Source organism: Branchiostoma belcheri, unplaced genomic scaffold (genome assembly GCF_001625305.1).
Source record: "Branchiostoma belcheri isolate BF01 breed outbred unplaced genomic scaffold, Haploidv18h27 scaffold1, whole genome shotgun sequence".
Classification (NCBI taxonomy): domain Eukaryota; kingdom Metazoa; phylum Chordata; class Leptocardii; order Amphioxiformes; family Branchiostomatidae; genus Branchiostoma; species Branchiostoma belcheri.
Window position 1 is genome coordinate 6,217,749 of NW_017802379.1, and position 13,400 is coordinate 6,231,148.

At 43.2% G+C, this 13,400-nt stretch overlaps 2 protein-coding genes across 2 annotated transcripts; one reads left to right on the top strand and one right to left on the bottom strand.

Moving 5' to 3' along the window:
• The first annotated feature begins 1,980 nt into the window (after positions 1-1,980).
• Positions 1,981-5,941, top strand: LOC109467896 (probable G-protein coupled receptor No9). The gene is made up of 3 exons (XM_019766053.1): positions 1,981-2,527; positions 5,079-5,421; positions 5,647-5,941. Exons 1-3 carry the CDS (start codon positions 1,981-1,983, stop codon positions 5,939-5,941), a joined length of 1,185 nt encoding a protein of 394 aa, XP_019621612.1.
• Positions 5,942-8,003: 2,062 nt separating this feature from the next.
• LOC109467960 (cholecystokinin receptor-like) lies at positions 8,004-11,869 on the bottom strand. Its single transcript, XM_019766180.1, has 5 exons — positions 11,799-11,869; positions 11,308-11,431; positions 9,463-9,546; positions 8,794-8,958; positions 8,004-8,432 (listed from the first exon to the last, which is right to left on the bottom strand). Exons 1-5 carry the CDS (start codon positions 11,867-11,869, stop codon positions 8,004-8,006), a joined length of 873 nt encoding a protein of 290 aa, XP_019621739.1.
• Between the last annotated feature and the right edge of the window lie 1,531 nt (positions 11,870-13,400).

A 13,400-nucleotide genomic window follows, 5' to 3' on the forward strand; every position in this document is an offset into this window, starting at 1 on the left:
CCTCAGCTATCTGACCCAAATGCTGTGGACACGTGATCTTTCCCACATGTGACGTCAGCAAAGGGTCAAAGGTTGTCTGAAGTCGATATCGCCCCCCGTCCCGGTTTCATGCTGACGCTCAACGTTCTTTGTGGAATCTCCACTTAAAGTAGCAACAGTGGAGCAGACACCTGTTATAGGCATAACATTCTTGAATTTGAAAACAACTTGTTTGCAGAAGCAATGTTTTAACACAGCAATCCACAACCCTGTGTACACATACAGAGACATCACAGAAACATGGCGGCGGTTGCTAGAAAGGCTAAATCAGAACAAGCGACACAAAAGGAGCAGATGTTTCTCCTAACCAGACGTTACAATAGTACCTTTGTCTGCTGCATTGTTTACGCCAACCTTAGCTGCCTATCTTGTATACCTAATTGGGCATCAGGGGTTTAATACTAATGAGCCGTTGGGGTTTCAAATTTTCCGCTGGGGTTTCTTGTTCACCATTAGCCAAGGTTGTCCTTTTGCGTTGGAGGAAGGCTGCAGACCCCTTGAGGCCGATGGCGCTCACGCTAATATTACCTGCACAATCAGGGCATGTGGATGTTCTATTAAATATTGATTCTTCATAGGACAGTCTAACAGGATAGTCTCCTTCGCAGACTTCTGATGCGGCGGCGTTAACTTTTTTAAGGGAAGCCACGCGAGTTATGCCGCGGATGGAAGGTTTTGTGATGCGTGGAAACCGTCTCTCCCCGGCAAAGTCCCTCGTCGGCGGAACCTTTCCTCCGCGGCATAACTCGCGTCGCTCCCCGAAAAAAATTAACGCCACCGCCGCATCAGAAGTCTGCGAAGGAGGCTTCTAACAGCACGGGTTTATAATTAGTAGTAGAGCTTGGCGCATCTACAACCACTGAGTGATTGGTCGTTTGTAAGGCAGAATGGAGGCTCAGCTAAGACTTATCCTGTCGTCCGATTTGAACGTCCATGTTGGTTACCATAGCGACCCCTCAGACGATAGGACGAGGTTAGTTAAAACTCACATGCATTGGCTTTGCATGGACAGATTGCTATTTGTTGTGAATTTTATGTAGGTCATTTGCACCTGTTATTCCTACAATCGCGTACATTGTAGACCACCGGATCCGGATGAAAGAAATTTATGCCGGATTTCCGGACATTTCCTTAACCTAGGCTATCCTATGAAGATAAACAGCATTACATTAATTAATATTGGTAATGGGAGCCAAAGGATAACCACGTCATGCCAGAGCCCACTCACTACAAAAACAAGTAACTTGAATAACGATATAACCTGACTACCTGTAGATTTGTAGCTTTAATTCAGGTCCTATTTCGATTCCTCGAATAATGACATTACATTTGGGTCACTCATTTTATAGTATTTTGTGGTTGTTAGAAAAACGGGCGACAGTAGAAAGGAGGGGAAGTCATTTAAAAAACTTGCCATATCTTTGCTTCTTTTAGTCTTGATTGTTCTATATCTATCATTTTCAGAATATTTCCATGGAGTTGATCACCACACGCGACTAGAAATCTTTATATATTATAATGTCTCTGGACACAACCAAATGGACGCACCAACGCCCACTATGATGGAAGAGCTAGTAAAGCTTTCCACGCCAAATGTCAAATGTCGTGCAAGACTTTTCCTAAGTACGGTTCTGACGCTATATGTTGACGTCACCTACCCACGTCTGAGATCACCCGAGAGAAAATAATTCGACGTCACTGCAGTGATGTGAAACTGTACACGACATTTATGAAGCCCATGGGATTTTAATTATATAAAACGCATTATTCTCTTCTCCTCTCAAATAACCACTGCAGCTGCGCGACGTACGTAGTAGTGACTTGAGCCTAGCTGCAAGACGCAAGGCGAGCGCAGGCTATCGGGTATCACACGCACCTGTGCATGTGAGTCTTACTTTACCGCACCGCCACTGCTACTCTGTCGCCTTCTCTTCGAGCACGATGAACGGCAGCGATGTCCCGGTCTCACCGCCGAACGGCACGGTTGACCAGAACCTCTACACCACCTGGTACTCTCTCCTCTTCTCTCCGAGCACGATGAACGGCAGTGGTGTCCCGGTCTCACCGCCAAACGGGACGGCTGACGGGAACCCCTACACCATCTCCACCGCAGAGAAAGCCGTGGAGATCTCCCTCCTGGTGATAGTCCTGTTCTTCGCGTTCTGTGGGAACTTGCTGGTGTGGGTGAGCGTCCTCTGGAAGCGCAACCTGCGCAGGGAGACGGCCAACTACCTGATCCTGAGCCTCAGCGCGGCGGACATGACGGTAGCCGCCTTCAACCTGCCGTTCACGGTGTCTGCCGTGGCGTTGGGCGGCTGGGTGCTCGGGGACGGGGCCTGCGCCTTCCTCGGCTTCTCCAACATGATCACGTTCGTCGCCTCCGTCATGAACCTCGCCGCCATCGGCGTCAACCGGTTCTGCATCATCGTCCACTACACCAAGTACCCCGACTACTTCGACCAGAGAGGCACGGCCATGACAATCACCGGTAAGTGGTAGTTGAAGACAAATCTTCCAAATACCACCTTTTCTTAATCTCCAAGCAGATATTTTGGAGGCTGCAAAGACACTATCAAATTGGCCAGGTAGTATATTCATTTACCAGGCAGTTAAAATTTGCCAGGTAGTTACCATTTGCCAAATTTGCCACTGGCGTAAAAAAGATACCAGTACAAAAAGAGTAAACTTGAACATAATCCAAAGCCTAAACCTCCTGGTTGCAAAAGACAGTATCAAATTGGTCAGCTAGTATCCATTTGCCAGGCAGTTAAAATTTTCCAGGCAGTTACCATTTTCTACTGGCGTGAAACAAGATACCAGTACAAAAATCCCGACAAAAACGAGTAAACTTGAACGTAATCCGAAACCAAAAACTCTGGCTCTACTTGGAGGGTAACCTTTTTTTGCTGATCTTCGATGCCTTGTTACAATACGGGATTTGCCTTGTTTCCCCACTAGCTCCCATTCAAGTAATCGCCTGTCTTCCACAAGGTGATCATGATCACGCCATAAGGCATCTTAGAAACAAGGAGGCTTAAAATCTTGTATTCAACCTTCTTGGTAGAAGCAACACTTGAAATTTAAACTTAAACTCATGCCTGAAGGCTAAATGCAAGGGACTACACAGATACGATAACATATAAAAGGTAAAAACTGTGTAGCCTAGTATAAATCTATCCAATGATATTACGTACATTACTGGGGGCTGACTTCTACTAAAGCTTTAGGCAGCGGTTCACCGGCATCCAATGCAACTTCAAGGCGGCAAAACCGGATTTTTAGCCGATTTTCTGGTCATCTTTTAAACGTAGTAAGTGATGCAAGCAGGCAGTTGAATCAATCCTATCCCTTAGTACACTGATATCTGTGACTGAAGCAGTAATGTGATGTCGCTGACGGAATACGGTTGCTTGTTTTTGTATCGTAGGCTGGTTCTAGCTATTTATGAGTGGTACCCATAAAACAAAGGGACTCCTCACGTAGCTTGAAGTATGAAATAATAACGAAAATGTTCTCAGAAATTGTAATCAATATCAGACAGATTTCCTCAACGATCAAGAATATTTTTTTTTTAATTTTGCCTCTCTGAAATTGCATTAATGCTGAATGGGTTTTGTGTTCTTAGTAAAAATGTAGTTTTTGGAGATCTTGTGAAGAGTAAAATCCTAGGGAAATTGTGGTTACTGTTTGAAATATCCTGTTTCTTTCAGCCTCATAATTAGAGTATTTATAAAAGAAATGCACTTCATTTTCCACTGCTTGACAAATATAAAGGCAGGAAGGCAGTCTGATACCCGTCTTTGTTCAGCTAACGGACGATCTCCCATTTTTAGAGTGTCCCTGAGTAAAGGTGAACAGGGCCTAGGAAAAAATGTTGTGTTTCCTGTTTCCCAACCGACCCTAGAAAAAACTGCCGATGTGCCTTTTTGTGTGGACCCCTGCAAGGGACATACTTTTTTTGAGCTGATAGACCCTTGCTAGTTCCATGATCTAACACCTGGGTGATAAAACAATGTACAATCGGTTTTCCAACATTGACATTGAAAATAGAAGTTGGATCACTAGAGATTGCCAAAGTCTAATAAAAAAAGAAGAAAGAAAAGAAGATAATCACTATCTACCGACCCTAATTTTTTTCAAGACAAGAAACAGTAAACACAACATCTTTTTCCTAGGCCCAGTGGCTGAACACGTTATGCTTAAGATATTTTGCATGGTTTAGACGGCCGGCGGCCCGGCCTAACTTCTAAAGGCCAGCAGATCTATTCATCCAGGAGCGTAACTTATAAGCGCAAACACTATATCCATGACATTTTGTCTAACATTTCTCCCCCCTCCCCTCCATCGGACAGTAATCCTGAATGCATGTAACGTGAAACGTGGTCAAGAAGTTAGGTATACAATATCTACCAGGATGAATTTTGTGAACGTAAGCTGAACGATGCTGTCGAAGGTCGGACAGACTTGTAGCTAGTCAAGCGGGTGTCTGAAACACTGAGTTCCACCTAGCAATAACAAAGACCGTTGGGCAATCTACTGTATATGAGTGACCGTTCGGATCATATATTTAAAAATCATAGAGAGATCACTGACACTGGAAAACAGTTGAGAGATCTGTAATTTTTTTTAACGCTCAGTGGTCTCTCAGTCAATGGTCTCACTTCTGTGGAATCCCTACTCAGCCAGAATCAGTAGATACCCATGACGCATGCCGTAGGTGGGGTGGGTGGTAGATGTAAGACGTTGTTCGTGGTTACCAGTGACGTAAACTAACTTTATACCGCTAGGGGGAGCCCGTGGGTGGCACAGACACGAAACAGTCGTGACGTAGAATCACTAATTGCCATTCTCTCATTGGTTGAACTTCTGATTGTGATGGACATTCAGGATCGGTCTATTGTGCGGCACTTGGGAGAGGGTAAAACTGTTTTGAACCAAAGCAGATGATTGTTTGGGGAACGTATATATTCCTGAAAACATTTCATTCATTTTTTGCTTACGTCAACTTAGAAGTTGTAATTCTTCCTCCCATCCTCCAGGCGTGTGGCTGTTGTCGATCCTGCTGGCTGTACCTCCCCTGCTAGGCTGGGCGGAGTACGCCTACCTGCCCGGGCAGTCCATCTGCTTCTGTAACTGGCCGTCCAGCGTGTCCTACACCTTCTTCATGGTGGCGGTGTGCTTCGGCGGCCCGAGCTCCGTCATGGCCTTCTGCTACACCCGGATCATCACGGCCGTCCGCGAGAGCCGGAGGAGAGTCCGGCAGGTAGACGAGGCGGCATCCAGTCGAGCTCCGCCCATTCGGTCAGCCTTCGTGCGACCCCAGGTCGAAAACTCAGAAAGCACAGAGGACAGATTCAGATCTATATCATCAATCAAGTCTCAGTCAGAAGATGAGGTAATTCCTTTGTCAGAAAAGCCTCGACCGAGCTCGAATCTTCTGACAGTTCCTAGAGTGACTAGACCTGTTTCCAGACACCACGTCAGACTCAGTTCACAAACGTCCGATGAAGGCATCGCAACTATCAGTAATCCCGGTAGTTCGTTAGCTTCCTCGACCTCCTTGCCTAATTTGCCCAAAGCATCAGGGTCACGGGTCAGTATCGTGAGAAAACACGAAGAGGCTAAGAAGAGAAAGGCTCGCGAAGACGACATCAAACTGACCAAATCGTTCGTGGTGGTGATTTTGGTCTTCACGATCTGTTGGTTGCCGTTCTGTGTGACGATGTTCTGGTCGGTGTTCTCCCCCACCCCCGTCCCGCGGCTAGTGGACATGGCGGCGCTGATGCTAGGCTATTCCAACAGCTGCTGGAACCCCATCATCTACGGGGTCATGAACAGCAAGTTCCGGGCCGCGTTCAAGGAACTTTTGAGAAAACTCTTTCAATGCAATTGGAAGCGATAGTACCTTAATTGATGTATATTTGTTCAAACCTTGTGTGCAATATGTATCAGTTTCTTGGGGAAATGTATGAACAGAGAATATGAATATCTTGTGTACGTCATGATGTTTACAGAATGTCTCATTTGTTTTCCATATTTTCTTGAATTATGTATGTTTCATATATAAAGTGTACGATTTGAATGTTGACCATTTGACCAGTGTATTGTTTGATTGATCTTATGGTCTAGAAATTGTGCACTGAATGCCAGAGAGAAATCATAGTTTTAGACATCAAAAATGTATTTGACATTTTATTCTGCATAAATATCAACTCTCTAAGACCACGCTGGGCTATTCATGCATACATCTCTCACAGGACTTTTTCAAAACGTCATATTTGCAACAACATGTCACGAATACTTTATTTAGACATCACAGAACGTCTGAGTTTTCAAGCTAGCTTCAGACACCAATGCGCACAGAAATTCTCAGTAGGAATATAGATGTAGATAGTCGACGTTGCTCACGCGCCAGCACGTGGCCCATACAATAGAACTTTAAACATTTCTGCATTGTCAATTTTTCAGGACTTGAATAACATAGCCTTTTGTTCGAAAACAGTGGATACTTATGTATTTTCTAACAGGTTTCTTTCACGCGTTAATACATTTAAAGTTTTGAGCTATATACATTACATATTTCCTGAACATAAGTTTGTAGTGTTCAATCGTCTGAGCATTTTGTCTGGTTAGATAAAGGAGTGCTGCCTTAGATAGAATGGTAGAATATTCGATTACTTGAAGAATAATACATGTACAAAGATAGGTTATAAACATATAGAACTCTACAACCCTTGTTACTACACAGTATTATACTCTTGTCAAACGAGGAACATTTAAACGCCAAAACTTACAACAAGACATTAATTTTAACCAAACAAACAAACAACTAGATATCCACGACCCCATAAGGTCTCCATTTACAGGCTAATTAAGTCTAATTATAGTCTAAGTATTCCCTAATTTCATACTTATATGATGTTAACCTCAACCTAATTGCAATATGTCACAATATAAAATTCCCTATCAGTTAACACTAATTTGTATTTCTAATTGAATACTCGAATAATGTATCATTATCTGTATATATAACCAAATTACATATTACCAATTCCCAAGTATGAAAGTCATATCCTAGCACAGAAGGCTAACGTAGCATTTTCTTACTGATTTGCAGAATCTACTTTTTTTAATGTTCATCTCACCTTTCCCTAACACAGCAATGTTTTCAATCAGACATTAAAATCAATCAACTTATTGATGATTCTGTCAATAACTATGCACGTGTAGGAAGTCATATAAACACGAATCCATTGATCAGCTAAACATACTACAATGTAGTACATGTAGTTACAACCATTGTTTATAACCACCAGCCATATTAAACTTAAGGTATATCATTTGTCCAATGAACTATCACTTCCATGGGCCGGTAAACAAACACACAACGTTTGATTATCGATCCACAACTCAAATTCCATTCTAATCAATCAATCAATTAACAAATCGATTACTCAGTAGATCAATCTCCATATCAATAACTATACATGTAGATCATGAGCTGCAATTGTATTGCTAGGATCATTGCTAAACTTTAGCAATTTACAGCAAGACATGAAATCTTGATCAAAATATATCACCTTGTTAATCAATCAATCAATCAATACAATTTTGTTGAATGAATGAATGCATCAATTAGTAAATACTTTATACTTTAAATCATACTTTATTGTTTCTCCGCTGCCGCTAGGCTTGCCAACACGGTTCTGTGTTGTTGTATATGCCGTTATCAAAAATAATTTAACAGTGTGTCCTTCTTTATTCTATACATCTGTACAGAAAGGTTTAAAGTGCAACCTCCAATCTTCTACTTGACCAGAAATGTCGGTTTGGCACTTCTAGTTCATTTCAATATACACGTGCCAGCTAAAAATCACTCTTTTAGATACAACCAAGGAGCTTTGAATTCAATTTTTGAGCTTAAAATTTGAGCTTTGATTTTTATTCTCCTTTATACAATCAACTCAGACCGTGGTGAGTTCGCTAGGGCTTGCCGGCCCGCGCTGGCGCAGCTGCCGCGACATTTGCCAGAGCCACAAGTTGAGCATGTTGTCCGGCAGGGTGCGGACCTGTTTGTAGTAGCCGTTAGAAGAAGGGGCGTTGTTGTTCCCGGACAGACTCCCACCGGAAGCGCTGTCCTCCATCTTGCCGCGGGGCATGACGGATCGGATCGCACGGCGCAGGCCCGAGCGGAAGTTGCGCGAGACGAAGGCGTAAGCGATGGGGTTGACGCAGCTGTGCAGCAGGGAGAGCAGGGTGAAGGCCAGCCGCATGGCGTACACGGCCTGGGTGTACCGGTCAACCAGCTCGAACTTCATGGCCAGGTTCAAGATCAACATCGGCCCCCAGAAGATGGCGTACAGGACCACCACTATCACCAGGATTCTGGTAACCTGTGAGGCAACATCTAGTCATTAATATTGTTGTTATATATGCAAGTTCAATGGTTAGTTGGTTGGTTAGTTGGTTGGTTTTTTATGTCCTGACAGTACTTAGCTATAGGGTACCTTTAAAGATCGAAAAAGCGACATTTTGGTGGTCTTGATATAATTAACGGTTGAGATATTGTTGAGAACGATTGTGCCAATGATAATGTATTTTCATTACAACTTCTTGCCGATGATGAGGTAAAAGATGCGGTAACGCTACAAACTGAAGAAAAGCTGCATTACGAATGCCTCCCGACAGGCGGCGTAATGGCTCCATATCGATTGATAGACCTTTTAAATCAAAGTAGCATACGGCATATTCTACCTGGGCCTTTGAAGCTCTTTTCCCGCCATTTCCTCCGGTCCCGTTCAGGAAGCCGCCATTTTCTTTGCTGTCGCCCCGGAGCTTGTAAATAGCCCGGATGTGAGAGACCAGCATGCCTAGCACCGGGATCACAAACAGCAGGACCATCAGGTACACGGCATAGATCTGGGGAGGGAAATAAAGATAATGGTATTGGACACAGTTACGATAATTCAAGGTACATGTAAGGATACGGTTGGCATGTATAAACAGTTGGTATATGCCCTAGCTTGTGTAGCCTATAGATTAGTACGGAATGGTGACTGAGGACTTTTAGAGGTGTTCGAGAAATACTAATCATAGCCAAGTATGGACCTTGTTTTTTCAGGGTAGTGCCATATTGAAAGACTATGATTTACGCAAATTTTCATCACGTTATAATGGCGTCAGCAACATTTATAGGACCACGCCCGTTTTCAGAAAAAATAGAGCTGCTTGGCTATTGCCTGGTTGATCAATTATTTCACAGAAATTTACAATAACTTACACATTATAATTGAGTGCTGGATCCATTAGATTTGAGTTAGGATCTTCTTTCATTTTCAAGGGCTGATTTTTTTTAGATTTTTTCACTCTAGCGCGGTGAACTGGGGTACATATAGCTGCAAATAAAACCAAACATGGCCGTACCTGTTGGAACGCTGTCGAGTCCCAGGCCAACTGGCAGTGGTACACCACTTCCACGTCAAATGGTACCTTCTGGGCGATCAGTCTCTGTGAATTGGAGGAAAAGACGACGGAATTTAGACACACATAGTCCCATGACACGGCGCTCACTGCAAAGTTCGATTTGAAGACAGAGTAAAATGCGCAGAGTAAAATGAGGATGTATGAAAACGATCTATATACTAAATATGAGTGAGGGTTAAACCAATGGTGATGGCTAGGAGGGGGCTTGCAAATTCTTTAAAATATTGAAGACTTTTCCTCGAAATTTCCACAGCCGTCAATAAGAAAGAGAGTTTCCAGTGTCCAACTGGTTGTAGCAGAACATAGCTGTAGCTGACTTTCAGCACCAAGGACAGGCCCAGCTCGAAATAACCTAATTCTCAACCGTCAAGAAGAAAGATTCCTGCGTCAAACTGGTTGTTACAGAACATCGCTGTAGCTAGCTTTTAGCACCAAGGACAAGCCCAGCGCGAACCAGACTTTTGTTGACAGAGGCCGTCTTACTCGGCAGAGACTCGAAAGATTCCTGCGTCAAACTTGTAGCAAAACATTACTGTAGCTGGCTTTCAGAATCCAAGGACAGGCCCAGCACAAAAGCTTATGTTGACAGGCCGTCTAGGTTGGCTAGCTTAAATGCGAAAATTACCTTTCTCAACCGCCAATAAAAATAGTTTCCTAGTTCCCTGCGTCAAACTGGTTGTTACAGAACATTGCTGCACCTGGCTTTCAGGACCAAGGACAGGCCCAGTGCGAACCAACCTTTTGTTGACAGAGGCCGTTTAGGTCGGCTGACTTAAAAGCGCGCGCCTTCGCTACATCTTTTAGTCGACTGGAAATCACGATTAAAAGGTTCAAAGGTGTTGCCAGCACTTAACAATTTCTCGCCATACCTACGGCATCTGTTGCCAAAACAGTGCATCCGAGGAAAACTCAAGTATCTTGGCGAAACCTTTGACATTATCACTAATGGTGTACAACGGATTGTATGTAACACGCAAATCTTTGAGCCATTACGAGTTTTTTCTGCATATCCTTTGAAAGCCATTCGTTCCTTCCTATAAAATAAATGTTTTATTTCCCATACATCCGAGCGATCGCCATGACGTCACGGCCATCGAGTGGTAGGCAAAAGGCCGGTGCCAGTTGATTAATTTGTTTACCGATAATTTGCATATGTCTCCAAATACTTTGCATGTACATGGTGTAAACAAAACCAGCGAACGCTCGTGTGCAACTATTTGCATCGTTTTCCCAGCTCTCACAATTAGGTCATATCTCTCAGAGGGACGAAGGTTGATAATGCTGATTCTTACAGTCGGGACTTAAGTAAGTAATCTATTTGTCTGTTTTTTTACGTTATGTTTTGTCATTTATTTAGGATAAAAAGTCACCATTGAAACTGGATTGTCATGCCGAATGGTGGATAAACAATACAGGTACGGGTGCAAGTATAGGTTTGTTGTTTATTCGTTTAGAGTTTATGTTTGTTAACATAAAACAGGGCAAATTGTGGTAAATAATAATGTGAAGAATTTGCTGGTGAAACCCAACATCTAGGGTTTCCCTTACTCTCCAAGCAGAGGTTTGGGTTTTGGCTTATTGTTGGCGCTATGTTGGGGCTTTTGGGAGGGGGCTTTATTTTTTCACTGGTATCTTTTGTAACCCAAAAAAGATACATGTGCAAAAAAGAAAGTAACAAAAAAAACAACATAAAAACACGCAAAAGAGGCCAAAACCCAAACCTCTACTTAGAGAGTAGGTTTTCTATAAGTGTATCAGATACATGTACGAAAAATGCAGGCACACCTGTCCGACGAGCTTGGGCACACAAAGGAGCACTGACGTCACCCACACAGCGGCGATGAGGCGGCGGGTCCGGCTGGTCGTGGCGGAGGACTTGGCCTTCAGGGGCTGGGTGATGACGTGTCGTCTGTGGTAACCAATCACAAGTAAGTACAGTAAATCTAATTATCCATTCCTACATTTTCACGAGTATTTTCACGTGCTTTGACACGAGACACTGCGCGTGGAGGTTTACAAGTGACGTGTTTAGTTTGCGTCATAAAAAAATCTTAACCAGCATTAAAACCTGCGACATTTTGGCAAATCTGATAATACTATAAACTAAAGTACATATATCTTGGTCAAGATTATAACTATTGCAGAAACTGTGCGCATTAGAGAACTGTCTCACGCACGAATAACGTATTGCTTAATTGCTTACGCACGGATGCCGCATGTAGCCACTTAAGCAATGTACATGTCCAGTGAACAGGAACAAAAACACTTGCAAGTACGCCAGAACAACTCCCAGAAAGTCTTTCTGAAACGTTCCCTTAGGCGGGGTCGAAGCATCGCCAATCGACATCTTTCTGCATCACGTACTAACGCAGCCTGTTTTTTTCCGTGAGTGGCAAACACATTAAAGGCATCGGTCCACCAGGGCTTTCAACAACAAAGCCGCGCTCCATCGGACCAACTCACGTAGAAAATCAACGCAATTTAACCCATAAACAGGATTATGTACAAAGGGCGCTACAGGGAGACGGTGCCGCGACATATTTTCCCTAGGACATCAATTTGCGTCGCTGGATCCATGGAGACTTTCTAGTCTGCGTTGAAGTCTATGAAATTACAATGAAAGCCATATCAACAACTTCCAGTGGACTAGCCTCCTGCTGTAGTGACTGCACAAATTTGTGCTGGGCCCAGGGCTACAGAATTCGAAACCGAAATGGGCGACGTCCTATCCACCATGAATTGTGAGGGAAGGATTTTGACTTTTGACCTACTTTACAAGTCTGTGCTCTCATATGTCTAACATAAAAGAGAATAGAATTCTCCTAGCTTCAGTTATATGAAATATCATTGCGAATATAACGTTACAGTTCTTCCTTAAAAAATTACCGGAAGTTTTAAAAGTTTCACGCACTTTTTGTTCCATTATGACAACCTTTGGCTTGGATTATGTGTTACGGCCCCAAAAATTAATTTGTCTCCCATAGACAAATTAACATGTCAACTCCCATAACCTACGCCGTTCTTAATCAATCTTCAGCCCAGGAAAGGACACTGCAGTCATGATGAGGTCATCCCAACGTGTAAACAGGAATAATAGCCGTCTCCACTACACAAAACCTGCTCTAATTACATTGTTACAGTAGACGGTATCACACTGATATGTCTGCCCCTATAAAGGCCTACATTCACCGTTGAAGAGGTCGACCAGTCAAGTAAGGAAGTACGCCAGAATAACAAAGAGAGATAACGATTTTTTTCAGATATTAAACATAATACCGATATTTACATTGAATTCTCAGCACATCGACGAAGGAAAAGGAATACTTGTAATTAACAGTAATTTTAGCCTAATATATAAACAACATTACGACAATGTCTTTTTTTAATGAGAACGTTTTAAAGAGCAAGTTTTAATACTTTTAATTTTCACCACAGCGCAATTCAGGCAACCAGTAAGATTGCCTGCGAGTCTGTATAGTTTACTACTATATATACTCTATATATATGTTCCAAATATCCCATTCATTCATAATACTCCAAAAATAACCTTCAATAAAATATATGTAGGCTTTTCTTTTTGTGGCAGCCATTTGTAGATGTCTAGAGGCAATTAAACCTGGTAATTCTAGAAATCCCCTCCATTACGTGGTCTATCGCTCAACCCTGGTCGCGTCCAGCCCTCTCCTTTCATCGAGCACCCCCATGAAACTCCTTCCTCTTCGCCCCCGCCGTTCTGCTTCGCCCCCGCCCGTTCTGCTTCGCCCCCGCAAAAAATCTGCTTCGCCCCCGTCGTTCCTCTACGCCCCCGGCGCAATTCTGCTTTGCCCCCGTCTTCTGCTTAGCCCCCATTGGCGCACAGCCTTTATGTTATTTTGCAG

Bases quoted from the DNA above. Each gene is read 5' to 3' on its own strand.
- LOC109467896 (XM_019766053.1), top strand. From the start codon at position 1,981: ATGAACGGCAGCGATGTCCCGGTCTCACCGCCGAACGGCACGGTTGAC. The intron at 2,528-5,078 runs GTAAGTGGTAGT...CCCATCCTCCAG, and splicing joins CACGGCCATGACAATCACCG to GCGTGTGGCTGTTGTCGATC. The intron at 5,422-5,646 runs GTCAGAAGATGA...CAGTATCGTGAG, and splicing joins ATATCATCAATCAAGTCTCA to AAAACACGAAGAGGCTAAGA.
- LOC109467960 (XM_019766180.1), bottom strand. From the start codon at position 11,869: ATGTCGATTGGCGATGCTTCGACCCCGCCTAAGGGAACGTTTCAGAAA. The intron at 8,959-9,462 runs GTACGGCCATGT...TTCCCTCCCCAG, and splicing joins ACTCGACAGCGTTCCAACAG to ATCTATGCCGTGTACCTGAT. The intron at 8,433-8,793 runs GTAGAATATGCC...GTTGCCTCACAG, and splicing joins AAAGAGCTTCAAAGGCCCAG to GTTACCAGAATCCTGGTGAT.